General features: G+C 33.0%; 1 protein-coding gene across 5 annotated transcripts in view; it reads right to left on the bottom strand.

Annotated features, from left to right (window-relative positions):
- Positions 1-17,409, bottom strand: part of AGTPBP1 (ATP/GTP binding carboxypeptidase 1) — a 183,444-nt gene that overhangs the window by 118,724 nt on the left and 47,311 nt on the right. For 4 of the 5 annotated variants that reach the window (XM_021671912.2, XM_064361611.1, XM_021671910.2 and 1 more), the window contains exons 4-8: positions 9,936-10,003; positions 7,685-7,748; positions 6,812-6,958; positions 2,756-2,887; positions 952-1,045 (exon numbers count right to left, since the gene is read on the bottom strand). In XM_021671912.2, the coding sequence (XP_021527587.2) occupies positions 952-1,045; positions 2,756-2,887; positions 6,812-6,958; positions 7,685-7,748; positions 9,936-10,003 (505 nt within the window). Of the gene's footprint in view, positions 1-951; positions 1,046-2,755; positions 2,888-6,811; positions 6,959-7,684; positions 7,749-9,935; positions 10,004-17,409 lie in introns of those variants that run through there. The other variant, XM_064361612.1, reaches the window with a different exon arrangement.

Below are 17,409 nucleotides of genomic sequence, written 5' to 3'. Positions count from 1 at the left end.
ATTATATACTGAGGTATTTAGAAAATAAATGATAATATTCAAAGAAAATAATCCTAGAGAAAATATCTAGGATCTGCTTACAGAAATACACACACATTTTTATATATATATATATATAAAATATATATATTTATGTATTATATATAATTTTTATATTTTATATATGTGTGTGTGTATATATATATATATATATATAAAACACACCTGAGATTTCTTTAAAGTATCTCAGGAAAAACAAACAAAAGTGTAGTGGAAATAAATGAAACAAAAATGGTGGAATGTTCACAATTGTTAAACACAATAAGTAATTAATATAATTCTATATAATTAGTTCAATATAAACTCTATTTTATGTATGTTTTAAAAATTTCACACCAAAAAATTTTTAAAGAATGACCCCTAAAATGGCTTAAGACCAAATAACAAGACACGGCTTTCATTTTCTGAGGCTGAAAGGCCTAGGAATGAATAAAAATACACACATACACACATATGTATATATATATACACACACATCTAAGGATGAGGGAAAAAGAATGATGTGATTTTGACAAAATAGAAATATATCAATTTAAGATTGTTCAGGTATTCATAAGAAGGAAGGAGTCATTACAAGATTGTAAAATTGGGTGGGGAATATAGTAGGCACTCAATAAATGTTTCTGAATAAATACAGATAATCTTTCTTCCTTTTACAGTATCTAGAAATGTTCAGTCTAAGTCACTATAAACATTACATTGAATGAATTTAAAACTGTCTAATTTTGATATATTTGTGAAGATTAAATTTTAAACTAAAGAAAATCTTTATCATGATAAAATCATTATTTAAGAAGAAATGAAATAACCCTGAATATAATTTAATTCAACCTGCTCTTTGTACATTTCAAGATAATGAGGCCCAGAGTAACAAAGGCTATACCTATGTTTATATTCAAAACATTTACTCACTTTATAAGACTGGAATTCTTCTTACTAAATGGTCCAATGATTTTAAACATCAGTTCCACAACTCCATTTTTCCCTAAGGATACTGAATTCACAGCTGAGAAGGGGAGGAAACGATGCGAAATTATTTTTAATTCTCAACAAATATTGCTAAATATATTATAGAACCAGGCACAGAGGCATGTGCCTGTAGTCTCAGCTGCTTGGGAGGCTGAAATGGGAGAATTACCTGAGGCCAGGAGTTCAAGGCCAGCCTGGGATATATAGCAAGACCCTGTCTCTAAAAGAAAGTTGTTTAATAAAAAATTTTTAAATTATAGATAAGCCATTTGCTAGCCTTCTATTGGTTAATCCAATAAAATGCCACCAAAAACGTAGCTCCTAATGTTTTGTAGGATGATCTTAATTTTCTCTGTATCTGTTTATTACTCCATTATCCCTTCTAATTTCATGTCTATACTGTATTCCTTCTACCTTGATTGGAGTATTTGGTGGTTTCGCTTTTTTATTTTTACATTTGGGAGTTTTTGTTGCTTTGTTGCTTTTGAAATAGGGTCTTGCTGTGCTGCCCAAGCTGGTGCAGTCATGACTCACTGGAGCCTCAACCTCCTGGACTCAAGAGATCCTCCAGTCTTAGCCTCCTGAGTAGCTGAAACTGCAGGCACACATCACCACAACCATCCAATTTTTTCCATTTTTTATAGAAATAGCATCTCACTATGCTGCCCAGACTGGTTGCAAACTCCTGGCCTTAAACGGTCCTTCGGCCTAGCCTCCAAAGTGCTGGGATTACAGGCATGTGCCACTGTACCAGCCTATTTTTAACCCAATACAGTTTTATTTTTTTTAATCACCTGCTTTTCTATTTTCTAATGCATATTTTTCATTTTCCCTTTACTATTTCATTTCCTGACTTTCCTGGTGTGTATTTCTCTACTCTTAACCTCTTTGGTTAGATATCTAATTCATTCATTTCCTTATTTTTTTTTAATTACATGTTATTTAAGTGTTCTAAGCTGCTTTCCTCAGAGCACACCTTGAGCCATATTTTCAAGGTACTGATATATAACACAGACACATATATATAAGCTTACATATGTTTACATATTACATATATGTATATATACAATATACATACATATCTAGTACTCTGTAATTATTTTGCAATGATATTCTGCAATAACATATATTCTGCAGTTCAATCTTAGATTCTTTCATTAACCACTTCAATTCCACAATCAGAGAATAAAAAGAAAATCCGTAGCTCATGGTGTGGATTCTCATATAGTGAAAGTGTTGTGCTTTGGAGACATTTTATCTGAGTCTATCTCTCTGTAATCCCTCTTCTTTCTAGTTTTCTCAGAGGCTCCCATACTAGTTATTTTCAGTTCTGCTACTTCCCTATTGATTGCTGAAGGGAATTAGCTTCAGGTGACTACGCTACTGCATCCCTTCCTTCTCAGCTTTCCTCTCATCTGTGAAAGTGCAAAGAGGCACAGGAGTTTTTCTAGCTGCCAATATCATGATACTCCTCCACATCTTTTCCACAGGCTGCCTACTCATCCTCCTCACTCCTATCCTTTATAAATTGAGGAAATTAGTAAAAATGTTCAAGGTTTCATCAACTTACCTTCTTACCCGATACCACTTTTGTTGTGGTTGAAGTCAAGAGTTAAAATGAGCCATATTAAATCTTCTCTTTCCTTTTTCACAAATTTCAGAGGTTTACAGAATTAGGATACTTTAAAATTCTCATTTTGGGTAACTTTACAACACTGGGTTAACTAAAAGCCACACAAATACTCACAGTTGGCAGAATATACTCGTAGAAGCTGAAGGCAAGGTAGAACCAAGCGATGATTCTGTAAATTCTGCTTGACCAAATTCAGGGTTATATTCAGAGCCCCATTAATTCTAGCTTTTACTCCAAATTTTTTATCTGTTTTTAAAAAAAAGACAATTTATTCACATGTAACTTTTTTTTTTTTTGAGACAGAGTCTTGTTCTGTCATCCAGGCTGGAGTGCACTGGCACCATCTCAGTTGACTGCAACCTCCATCTCCCATGTGCATTTTAAATAAATAGCTCAAGCGATTCTCCTGCCTCTGCCTCCCATGTGCATTTTAAATAAATAGCTGGGATTACAGGCATCTGCCATCACGCCTGGCTAATTTTTGGATTTTTATTAGAGACGGGCTTTCACCATGTTGGCCAGGATGCTCTCAAACTCCTGACCTCAAGTGATCCACCCACCTCAGCCTCCCAAAGTGCTGAGATTACAAGTGTGAGCCACCGTGCCTGGCCCATGTGTAAGTTTTGAATGAAACAATCATATTATAAATCGGTGATAAAAATTTTAAATTTATATTATGAATTAATATTAGGAAGTATAAAGTTGGTCTGAAAAGAATAAAATTATAATCCTTTTTTGTATGGTTTTTAAAATAAAATATCCTTTTTATTTTAAAACATTACTTGAAAGAACGTACTAAGAAACAGACAGGGGGATACAGCAGGAGGATGGAGGCCAGAGTAGCCCAACACTAAGACTGTCGTTAAAAAAAAAAAAACTGAACTGTTCCACTACACATTCAACACACTTCCCAGGAACACCATCACAGAGTTAAGAGGAATAAAATCTAAATGTCCATTACAATAGTACTTACTTAATATGAACCATATTCTTTTCTGACTTGTAAAAAAATTAATTTTAAAAATGAACAGCTTATGTAGAAAATAATCCAGCAAATATTACAATAAATTTCTAAAGGGGAATAATTTTTAACATAGAAAAAGAAGAAAAGATGTTCTTGATTTTTATCCTCATAAAGAGATTAAAAAAGTTAAAAAAAAAAAATTTTAATAAGAATTTAAGAATGTTAAGATTTATATTAGACTTTGGAGATACAAAAGGTGGCAGGGTGGGTTGGGGTGAAGGCTGAAAAATTACCTGTTAGCTACAATGTTCACTACTCAGTTTATGGGTACATTAAATGCCCAGACTTCACCACTATACATATCTGTAAGAAATCTGCACTTGTACTCCTTTACTACATAAAAATTAAAATGAATTTTAAAAAAGACTTAAAGTAAATAGGACAGGCAAACAGAGAAAAGAATTCAATATTCCTGAAGGAAAATTATTTTATTTTACCTTACTAGAAAAATTAAAAGGATAGAAAACCACTGAAGAAATTACCATATAATGTCCTTGAATGACATAAAAATTGGAAACTAAGACAAACAGTAAAGGAAATAGCCCAAATTTAAAAGAATATACAAAATGAAATAAAGATGACCTAAAACTTAAAATGTATATTAAAGAATGAGAAATATTTTAAAAATCAATATCTTAATCTCATGAAAAGTAGAAAACTTAAAATTTAAATTTTTCAACGTTCACCCCCTACCCACCCTGCCACCTTTTATAGCTCCAATGCCTACTATAAACCTTAACTAATTAGAAAAGGAAGCATAACAATATTCATCAATAAATAAGGGGGGGTTTTAAAAACTAATTTTCTGCCAAATTATGATTTTCTTATTTCTTTTCATTTTCCACAAAAATCTCAAAAGAAAGTCTTTAAATCTTAAATACAAGATCTAAAGAAATTAAGAGACAGTTAACATATTCCTTAAATAAATCGAATACATGCTTAAGTCTTAAGGCTCCTAATATACCCAGTAAATTAAAGTCACCTCAGAGTTCCTTTCTTTAAAACACCACCTATAAAAACTACTAGTTAATTACTTATTCAATACATAAAGATATGCGAGAAATACATACATTAATAAATACACAAACTATGTACCCATACATCCTCATTTTTTCCAATATGCATTTTAGCCAAATACTCTAGTTTAAAAGTCATTATGTATGCCACAGGCAAAGGCAAAACTCTTAAAACACAATTCTAACAACTTAGGGAACTACTTTAATCTTTGTGCAAGTAGACAACTGTAACTGAACTTGAGTTCTAGTCAAAGGATGCCTTCTTTAGTTAACCTAACCTCAATCAGCTTCTTCCTTTATTTTATATCCTATTTTCCTCAATTTGCATTTTTTAATATTTTGTGACTTACTGTTATAATAACTAGTCTCATAATTTTTCTATTTTTGTCTTAACTAAGATTGTAAGTTTCCTGAGCATTCACATTATGCAGCACAAATATCACTATTAAAGAAAGCAATGACATATTTTACCTTCATGTTCTTTAAAATATTCCCATCCATACTTCTTCCTTCTAGCCTCAACAATATCCATATTTCATGTATGCTTTACAAACACACTTGAGCGACATACACATACTCCAAGACACACTTGTGACCCAAAATTTTTCTTTTTTCTACCACATGCAATAGAATTCCTCATAAATTTTGGATCCTCAGTTCTTGCAGGTCACTAGTTGACTATAATAAAAAAGCATTTCATTTCTAAGTCTAAGAAAAAGGTATAGCATTTTAGATTTTAAAAATTAAGCACTCTCCAGAAGAAAACATTAGAGAAATGCTTCCAGACATTGGTCTGGGCAAAAATTTACTTAGTAAGACCTTGAAAGCATAGGTAACCAAAGCAAAAATTGACAAATGTGATTACATCAAGCTAAAAAGCTTTGGAACAGCAAAGAAAACAATCAACAAAGTGAAGAGATAACCTACAGAATGGGAGAAAATACAGACTATTCATCTGACAAGAGATTAATAACCAGAATAAACAAGGAATTCAAATTAATCAACAGCTAAAAAAGAAAAAAATTAAATGGGCAAAAGATCTGAATAAATATTCTCAAAAGAAAACATATAAATGGGCAATGAATATAGATAAAAATGCTCAACATTACTAATCATTAGGGAAATGCAAATCAAAACCATAATGAGATATCATCTCATCCTAGTTAAAACAGCTGTTATCAAGAAGACAGATAATAAGAAATGTTGGTGAGGATGAGAGGCAAGGGGAACACTCATACACTGTTTGCAGGAATCTAAATTAGTACAGCCACTATGGAAAACAGTATGGGAGTTCCCCAAAAAACTAAAAATAGAATTACCAGATGATCTTGCAATCCTACTGCTGGGTATATACCCAAACAAAAGGAAATCAGTATACTGAAGAATATTTGTATTCCCATGTTTACTGCAGCACTATTCACAACAGCCAAGATATGGAATCAACCTAGGTGTCCATCAATGAATGAATGTATAAAGAAAATGTGGTTTATTTACATAATAGAATATTATTCAACCATAAAAAATAATGAAATCCTGTCATTTGCAGTAATATGGATGGAACTGGAGGACATTATGTTAACTGAATTAAGACAGGCAGAGAAAGATAAATATCAATGTTCTCTTTTATATGCGGAAGCTAAAACAATTGATCTCACAAAGGCAGTGAACAGAATAGTGGTTTTCAGAGGCTGGCAAAGGTAATGGGGAGCAGGAGATGAAGAGAAGTTTGTTAATGGATACAAAAATACATTTCAATAGAAGGAATAACATTTAGTGTTTGGTAATATAAGAGGGCAATAATAGTTTACAATAATTTATTATATATTTCAAAATTTATTATATTTCAAAATATTATATATTTCAAAAAAGAGAAGACTTGGAATGATCCCAACACAAAGAAGTAATGAGTGTTTGAGGTGATGGATACCCTATGTACCCAGATTTGATCATTACACATTATACATTTGTATCAAAATATCACAAGTACCCTCATAAACATGTACAATTATTTTGTATCCATAGAAATTTAAAATAAATAACATTTTTAAAAACTGAGTAGTTACAAGGTGAGAGAACCAACGTTACAAAATTAGTTCTAGATTCTATACTCATACAAATGAAATCCCTTACCTTTTGGTCCAATCTTTGCAAGAATAGAATGAATCTGTACCATTAACTCTTCATGTGGGGGAGATTCTTTGCTAGCATTCATAAGTAACTGCAACAATATTTGTGAACCACCTTTGGTGACTAAAAAACTCACTCTTCGACCTCCACCTATAAATAAAAAAAAAAAAAATTTAAACAACAAATCCTCCCATATTAGGTATCACAACTTGTTAGCATTCAAGAAATGCTTAAAAGTGATGACTTCCAAAAGTCTAACAAATATGGCTGGGCACAGTGGCTCAAGCCTGTAATAACAGCACTTAGGGAGACTGAGGCAGGCAGATCCACCTGAGGTCAGGAGTTCAAGACCAGCCTGGCCAACATGGTGAAACCCCGTCTCTACGAAAAATACAAAAGTTAGCCAGGTGTGGTGGCGCACCTGTAATCCCAGCTACTCGGGAGTTTCAAGCAGGAGAATCTCTTGAATCCAGGAGGCAGAAGTGGCAGTGAGCAGAGATTGCACCACTGCACTCCAGCCTGGGCTACAAGAGCAAAACTCTGTCTCAACCAATCAATAAAATCAAACAAACACCATCAACATATTTTGTTTAATCTCATTTATTTAATTAGAAAATAGCACACAAAGAGTAAACACAAATCATGCTGAAATTCTAGGTTCAAGGCTGTGAAATACATGGCTATGGGATTGTCTGAGGATACTTGAAAGGATAACAAAAACAAAGCAACAACAACGAAGTATGACATTTCAGTTTCTAAATTCCAATACTCAGAATAGCCTCTATAAGAGTATCAAAAATTCCAAATCAAGTGAATATGATACATTGTTGATCACTGTTTAGAAACAGAAATTAGACCAAAGAAACAAAAACTTACCAGCTGATACCAGCTCAACAAGAATGCTTAAGATATTAAGTGTAGTTTGAAGATCTTTAGTGTTCTGAAATAAATAGTTTATTTTATTAAAACATTGTAAACTTTTGATTCCCAAACTTTTGTATCCATTGGGAACTACTCATATTTTATAAATGACCTTTCCAATTTCTCTAGGAACAAATAAATGTATTCAGGTTTTCACTATTCTCTTATCATGTCAGTTTCTGTTTCCTTCTGCCTTTAAGAACTTTTATAAATCATTTTGAGTTATTACTTAATATCAACATTATTACAAGAATCAATTTGTCATTTGAATTCCTCATTTCTCTACCAAATAGATAATAAATGAATCAAAATGTAAACAACACTACAATATATGTCTAGTGACTACTCAATCACCTAGCTGCCCTCTCAGAAGGCAATCACATTATCAATTTCTTGTGCATCCTGCCAAAGATAATATGCACACATAAAAGAAATCCATGTAAACATACATGTGCATACAGATTTATTTCTCCAAATGGTATTGCCCTATAGGTACTATGTTGCATGTTGATATTTTACATATCAATAGATAAAGAGCTTCTTTATTCTTTTTGAGGGCTATAGGATATATTCCATTATACGGCTATATCATCATTTATGTAACCAGTCACCTACCCATGAGATATTTAGATTGCTTTTAATATCTTGCCTTTAAAAGTTTCAAATTTAACTAAGTATATATATTTACATGTAGTAAAGCACATCTGTATAAGTAAGGTAAATTCCTTTAATTTCAAGGTCAAACAATATGGGCCTTTAATAGATATTACCAAATTACTCTCTATGAAATAATTTACATTCCCATCCACAAATGCAGAAGAGTAACTATTTCTCCAAGTTTGGACAACCGATCTAATAAGTGAAAATGCTTAAACAATGTACTTCGGTTTTATTTATCTTATTAAGAGTAATGCTCAATCTCAAGTGACATCTGTGTTTCTTTTTCTGAGAACTGCCCATAGCCTTCCCATGGTTTTTGAGGTTATTTTTTTTCCTTCCTAACTGAAGAAGTTCTTCACATGTCAAATAAATTATATAAGACAAAATACTTTTCCTCAGTTTTCCAAGTATCCATGGTGTTTTTCTCCACATCCTTTTGTTAATATAGTTGACTCTATCAATCTTTTATAGTTTCTATTTTCTCATACTTAACAAGCCTTCTTTGTTATAAGATTATTTTTAAATTTCTCTTTCTCTAATATATTTTCCATGCTTAAATCTTTGCTTTGTATGCAATTTATCTGGGTATGAGATGCAGGAAGTCAGGATTCAATGTTACACTTCTCCAGATAGCTTCCAATCACTCTATTTCTCATTGATCGGAAATGCTACCTTTATTAAATAGTACTAAATTCCCATATGCATTTTATTTTTGGATTTTCTATTGTTATACTATAGTAGTAGTCTATCTTCTACTCATGCATAATTTCCAGACTATTTTAATTACTGAAGATTTCTAATGTTCTTTGATATTTAGTGTGGATGGTCCCTTCTCATGTATCTTCTTTCTCAGAAATGTGTTTTATATTTTGCTGATTATATCTCCCCATTTGGACTTTAAAAACAAAACTGTTGGTAACTTTTATTGAGACTCTAAAGTAACAGATCAATCTAGGGAGAAATGACATCTTTATGATGCTAAGACTTCCTATTGAAGAACATGAACTCATTTCTTGTTCTTAACATTGCAACTGAACAAAATACAGAATCCTGATTCTGAATACATCCTGTTAGTCCACCCAAACTTTTATACTGGCATAAAAATTCAGCTATCATCAATATAATATAGTTAACCAATATGTGTAGTAAAATCACAAATGTATATCAGCTGAAACAATAAATGATCATCTTCAACCATTTATTTTAAGCTGAAGATTTATTTCCAGCTAATGCTTTATTTTCTGTTACCAACTAGAATGGCATGTTAGGATTATAATTTACAGTTATCATTATAATCATATAAGGGAAATATACTTCAATAGTCACCTAATACATATTAGAATATATATACTACCATTCCAAATAGTATTTTAAAAAACATAAAACGAATTTCCATTCACTGGCTTTATCTCTAAAATAAAAATTGTTACGTATATATACATGTATGTGTATGTGTGTATGTGTGTATTTATACACACATATAGGCTTTTTCTTCTTCAGTATTGCTTGGTATTAGTTACATAATAAAAGCATGTCACTGACTTACTTCTAATGTTGACAGCAGAATTTCCATTCCTGTAGAACCTTTGGCTGTCATTTCTCTCCTCGTTTTTTCTGAAAAGTAGAAAACAATTTTTTTCTAAAGCATAAATGTTTAAAAGTATGCATAGTTTTGATGCATATAGCTAATATGGATTCAACTAGTCTCCACTGGTCCAGTAAACACTCTGATTTGGTTCGTAGGTGTTCTTCCCTGTGATATTGCTAATTCTACCCTATGAAGACTTTGAGATTTCAGTTAACATGACCTTCTTCACATTTCATCACATCAGTCATGAACTAGGTGATTCCCTATTCATCCATTTAAAATCTTAAAATCAGTAATATAGTACAGGTGCCAGAACTGGGGGTAAGGTAGAAGTCTTACCTCATCTTCATGAGTAGAACTAGAAAACTATTCATCAAAATGAGTGAAAACAAAAACCTACTACCATGTTCCTATGTTTTCATTCCATTAATATTATTTTAAAATTCTGTGTCACACAAAAATAATCAAAACAAAGGAAAAGCTACTTCTGAAACAATCTGGAGACCAGATCACCCAAATGATCCTTTTCCTCTCCTTAGGCTCAGTTAAAAAAAAATAGCATAAATTATTTCTATTAGGTGAAGGTTTCTAGAGCTTCTTCACAATTCTTCTCCTTTGATTAACAGGAGAATAAAAGTACATCCTAGGCCAACATTTAGAAAAAGAACTAATATTTATGATTCTATGTGCTTTACCTGTGTTATCTCATTTATAAGTCACTTTAACCCTCTGGGGGAAAAAACTACTCTTTTCCAGATCTAAAAATTTAAGTTCAGAAAGAAGAACAAGTCGCTGAGCAAATAAGTGAAAAGACCAGATGATCCACGTGTTTCTGAAGTCAAAACTTACAGTCTTCCAGCATTTAATGTACTTCTACAAGAGTCATAGGAATCATTCTTTTAGCACGTCAAACCTGAATACTAATGCCAGAAATTCTTTTAATGACAGTGCCATTTATTTCACATTTTGAGATTTAAAAAATAGAATACAAGCCACTCTCAATACAGTACATATTGCACAATGAAATTCAAAGGACTGATACCAAAGTCTATGTTCCATGTGGAGACAGTCAAGGGAATTTAAGAGCAGAACAACAAGCAGTGAGGCCTGATTAAAGGAAAATATCAATACAGATGGGAGGAAAACAAACTCAGGCTAAGCCTTTAGAACATCATACTTTTGCTCTGAGCAAATCCTGTTCAATTTCATGAGTCTGACATCACTTGAAAATTAAGTTACTTTAAATCAGGAGTAAGTAAAGAGAGGGAAAAATGTACCACAGAAAGGATATAGTATAGACCTCAAACTTCTCTGCCTCCGATATCTTAACCTCTAATCTTCCACTTATGGACCATAACCGCCTAACATTTCTATTCCTCTTTCCTTTATAAAGACTATATAAACCTCACTGTCACCTTTGTTGAATGAAACTTCTTATCCAGTGCAAGGTAGCACTGTTTTCCCACGGTGTCAGTCCCCTCCATACTTAGCTTAGATTCCAAGTACACCCGCACCCACCAACTTTGCCACCACAAACCCTAATACAGAAGTGAATTCCAAAAAGCTGAGTTCCCTACTCCTACATCAGGGTAAAAATAACATCACAAGAATTTCTTCTCCCAATTTAAGACAGTTAGTACCATAAAACTAACGAATTCCAACCTCATTTGGGAACACAAAACTAATCCTTTCACTTACCTTAGTTCACATCCATCACCATCCGCCCCGTCATAGCCCATAGCTATTCCAACATTTATAGTAACTCTCAATCTTTCCTCTCATTCTATGGACTTCTCAGAACCTACATTTTTCCTCATTAAAATGAAGTAAAGTAATCAGTTAACAAAGATAACATTTTACTAATAACAGTCAAACTCTACATGGTCCTGTACTGAAATCCTTGAAAATCTTGCAACTCCTTCTCCCAGTAAATGGCAAAGAGAAGCAAAGAAGTGGAGGTTGGGAAGAAATGTCCTTTCTTCTATGTTCTGAATTCCATCCTTTCTACTTTTTTTTTTTTTTTGAGATGGAGTCTTGCTCTGTTGCCCAGGCTGGAGTGTAGAGGCATGATCTCAGCTCACTGCAACCTCCATCTCCTGGGTTCAAACGATTCTCCTGTCTCAGTCTCCCGAGTAGCTGAGACTACAGGCATGTGCCACCACACCCAGCTAATTTTTTGTAGTTTTAGTAGAGACGGGTTTTCACCATGTTAGCGAGGATGGTCTTAATCCTCTGACCTCAACTTTCTACCTTCTTATGAATCTTTATCTTCAACGTCTACCAACATATTGGCTGTTCCCCCTCAACCAATAAATACAGTTTTTACTATTCCACATACTTACCAAATCTTATTTTACCCTGCCTCCCCTTCTACTTCCCTCTTTCCTTTCTTTCTCAGTAAGCACCTCAAACAAGTACTCTGTATTCCCTGTAATTATTTCATTTGCCATTCACATTATAAGATACTACAATCTTCTAATTCTACCACTTGAAAGTGCTTTTGTTGTGATCAATAATTTCTTAATAATCCAATCAAAAAGATCTTTAATTAACCTTCCTAACACTTAACACTGTTGACTACTGCATCTTCCTTTGGCTTCTTTAAATATAATCCTTCACAGTTCTTATAATGCTATATTCTTTCTTTAACTGCTTCAATTATCTGAATGTTAGATTTATAGATAAGAACTTTAAAGCAGCTATTATAATAAAATGACATTAAAGTAAAGAAATTCACAATGAATGAAAAGATTTCTAACACAGCAGAGAAATAAAAACTACAAAAGCAAATGAACCAAGTGGACATTTGAGAATAAAAAAAAAAAAAAAACATCTGTAATAAATTACCAGATAGCCTGGAAGAATGAAACTGCCTCTTTCCTGTGCATTCTTCCAGGCTACCTGGTAATTTAGAACAATAGAATAATAGAACAACAGAAATTATCCTATCCAAATAACAGAGAATTAAGCTTAAAAGATAAACTTAATTCAACAATTGCTGAAAAAACATCAAAAATCTAATATATGTATAATTATACTTCCACAAGACAAATAGAGAAAATAAGGGAGAAAAAAAATTTGAACAATGAAAAATGTCCCAAATTTGACTAAAGATATAAATTTACAGATTCAAGAATCTCAGTGAATTCCAAGCAAGATAACTATGAAGAAAATTATAGCCAGTCAACTTGAAAAGCAAAACAACAACAACAAAAAATCCTGAAATCAGCTAGAAAAAATCACACACAACATTCAGGAAAACAAAGATTCAAATGACAACAGAGGGCCGGGTGCGGTGGCTCACGCCTGTAATCCCAGCACTTTGGGAGGCCGAGGCGGGTGGATCATGAGGTCAAAAGATCGAGACCATCCTGGTCAACACGGTGAAACCCCGTCTCTACTAAAAATACAAAAAATTAGCTGGGCATGGTGGCGTGTGCCTGTAATCCCAGCTACTCAGGAGGCTGAGTCAGGAGAATTGCTTGAACCCAGGAGGCGGAGGCTGCGGTGAGCCGAGATCGTGCCATTGCACTCCAGCCTGGGTAACAAGAGCGAAACTCCGTCTCAAAAAAAAAAAAAAAAAAAAAAAAAAACATAAAAAACAAATGACAACAGAGTTCTCATTTGAAATTATGAAGGCCATAAAATGGTGGAAACACAATTTTAAGCACACTCTAAAGTGCTAAAAGATGATGACGATAATGAAACTGTCAACCCAGAATTCTATATCAAGTAAAAATATCCTTCAAAAATGGTGAACCCAGTTCACTGTCAGATTTAAAAAAAAAAAAAAAAAAAAATCCTCCACAGCCAATCTGAACTACTAGAAATGACAAAATTCTCTAGGCTAAAGAGAATGGCACTAGATCAAACTCACATCATTAGAAAAGAATAAAGAGCTTCAGAAACAAAAAATATTTCTGCAAATGTATAAACCACCTTTTTTTCTTCTTAATATATTTAGAACATGCATGACTGGACAAAGCAAAAATAGTCTTATAATGTATATAGATGTGGATACATTATGACAATTTCAGCTGAAGAAAGAAAAAGTTCAAGGTTCTACATTTATATGAAGTAACAATAATTCTAAGCGAACCATGAAATTTTAATGACATTTAGTGCAATCTTCAAAGAAATGACTTCTTAAAAATGAAAAGAGGTATAACTAAAAAGCCAATAGGTAAATTAAAATGGAATTCTAAAAAAAAAGTTCAAATAATCCAAAATAGGGTAGGTCAGGAAGAAAAGGAATAAAAAACATAAAGGACAAGCAGAAAATAAAATTGTAGACCTAAAACTAATCAACAACTACATTAAATGTTAACAGACCAAATGCTCAAATTAAATGCTCAGACTGTCAAACTGGTTAAGTGTTTAAAATAAAAATCCAACTATATGCTGTCTACAGAAATCACACTTTGGATTCAATGACGCAAAAAGGTTGGGAGTCTAAGAATGAAAAAAAACTATATCATGCAAACAACAACCATAAGAAAGTTTGAAGGGTTATACTAATATATGTATATATATTATACTAATATATATATTAATTATACATACTAATATATATATTAATATATATACACTAATATATATATATTATACTAATGTATAGATATATTAGTATAGTATCAGACAAAATAAACTTCAGACAAAATTGCCAGACATAAAGAGATACTTTCCATAATGATAATGGGATAAATCATCAGGAAGACATAAAAATCATAAATGTGGATGCACTTGATTATCTTCATAAGACCCTCTTATAGACCCATCTAAATGTGCACAGTTCCCAGGACACAAACCTCAGCTTTCTCACTCTACAATTCCTAAGAAAATTTAATTCCACCCCTGTTACTTTAACTACCAATCTGTTGGTTCTTAATCCTGCTCTTCATTCAGAATTTTTTTTATAAAGCGTAAGATTGTATAAGCAGGCTAGGTGTGGTGGCTCACGCCTGTAATCCCAGCACTTTGGGAAGCCGAGGCAGGTGGCACACGTGAAGTCAGGAGTTTGAAACCAACCTGGCCAACATGGCAAAACCCTATCTCTGCTAAAAAATACAAAAATTAACTGGGTGCCATGGCAGGCGCCTGTAATTCCAGCTACTCAGGATGGCTGAGGCAGGAGAATTGCTTGAAATCGAGAGGTGGAGGTTTCCATGAGCTGAGATTGCACCACTGCACTCCAGTCTGGGAGACAGAGCAAGACTCCATCTCAGAAAAAAAAAAGATTATTTAAGCAATAATTATAACATTGTATTGTATTCTAATATGTATAAACATAACATGTAAATCAATAACAGCATAAGGAGTGAGAAGAAAATGAAGCTATATGGGAAGTTTTGATATTGACTGGAATTAAGTACACTGCAGTACACTGTAATAAGATGCACATTTTAATCTCTACAGGAACCACTAAGAACTAAAATGTCTTAAAGTTAAAAAAGTCAATAGATAACACAAAAGCAGTGAAAGAATGAGGAGAATGTAAAAGACATGAAACAAAGAAAACGAATAGCAAAATGGCAGATGTAAATCCAATCATATTAATAAACACATTAAATTGGAAGCACTAAAACACTCAGACTAGATAAGAAGCAAGATCCAACAATATGTTATCTTCAAGAAACACACTTAGATTCAAAGGTACAAACAGGTTCAAAGTAAAAGATATGAAAAAAGGTATGATATGCAATGAGCAATCTTTAGGCAGCTAGAATGGCGATACCGTCATCAGACAAAATGAACTTTAAGTCTAGAACTATTATGAGACAAAAAGCGATATTTCATAATGATGGAGGAGTCAATCTATCAGGAAAATGAAACAACTATAAATGTATACACAGCTAACAACAGGGCCTCAAAATACATGAACAAAAACCTGCCAAAATTAAAAAGATAAATTTTAATGATAATAAAGATTTTAATATCTAACTCTTAATAATTAACAGAGACTTTGGATAGAAAATCAACAGTCTATAGGAGATCTGAACAATATTATCAACTAACCTGACATAATTGATATGTATAGAACATTTCAGCCAACAACAGCCAAATACATTCTTTTCATGTACACATGGAACATTTTTCAGGAGAAACCATAAACTAAGTCATAAAACAAGTCTCAAGAAATTCCAAGGATTGAAATCATTCAAAGTATATTCTCCAGCCACAACAGAAATTAGAAATCAACAGAAGGAAATTTAGGAAATCCTGAAATATTGAGAAATTAAACAACACACTTCTAAAAATCCTATGGGTCAAAGAAAAAAAATCACAAAGAAAATTAGAACATACTGTCAACTGAATTAAAACAAAAATACAACATATCAAAATATGTAGAACGTAGTTAAAGCAATGTTTACAAGGAAATATATGGCTTTGAATGCCTCTAGTAGACATAATGGTCTCAAATAAATAATCTAGGCTTCCACTATAAGAAAATGGCAGCCAGGCATGGTGACTCATGCCTGTAATCCCAATCTTTAGGAGGCCGAGATGGGTGAATTTTCTGAGGTCAGGAATTCGAGACCAGCCTGGCCAACATGGTGAAACCCTGTCTCTACTAAAAATACAAAAAAATTAGCTGGGTATCATAGCAAGCACCCTTAATCCCAGCTACTCGGAGGCTGAAGTAGGAGAATGGCTTGAACCCGCGAGACGGAGGTTGCAGTGAGCAGAGATCTTGCCATTGCACTCCAGTCTGAGCAACAAGAGTGAAATTCCATCTCCAAATAAAATTAAACTCAAAACAAGCAATTAAACTCAAAACAAGCAGAAGGAAGAAAGCAATAAATAAAACAAGATCAATGAAACAAAACAGAGAAAACCAATTAAACCAGAAATTGGTTCTTTAAAAAGAACAACAAAATTAACAAACTTTTTGCTAGGCTAGGGTTTCTTAACCTCAGCACTGTTGACATTTTGGGACAGATAATTCTTTCTTGTTAGGGGCTGATCTATATATTATGCAATGTTCAGCAACATATCCAGCTTCTATCTAACAGATTCCAGTAAGCCCCCCTAAAAAAAAAAAATGTACAACTAAAAATGTCACCAAACATTGCCAATGTCCCTTGGGGAAAAAGTGGGGCAAACACAATCACTCAAGGTTGAGAACTAATGAGCTGACACACCATGAAAAAAGAGAGGACACAATCAAAATCAGGAATGAAAGACAGAACATCACTCCCTACTCTATAGAAACTAAAAGCATTATAAAGAAAGATTAGCAATGACCACGGGCCAACAAATTAGCAATTTGCATGAAAACAGATAATATAAATGTATCTAGGAAAAAAAACTAAGGGGAAATTGCAAGAAATAACCATGTTCACTGTACATACGTAGTTAATGAGAAGCAAATTATGGAAATTTATAAGTTAATTGTGTGAACAAGGTGTGCTGCAGGGGTTGGTTTTTGTTT

This window comes from Aotus nancymaae, unplaced genomic scaffold, assembly GCF_030222135.1.
Source record: "Aotus nancymaae isolate 86718 unplaced genomic scaffold, 86718_ANA_hifiasm-v0.15.2.pri h1tg000041l, whole genome shotgun sequence".
NCBI classification, from domain to species: Eukaryota; Metazoa; Chordata; class Mammalia; order Primates; family Aotidae; genus Aotus; species Aotus nancymaae.
This window is presented reverse-complemented; position numbering and strand designations above follow the sequence as displayed.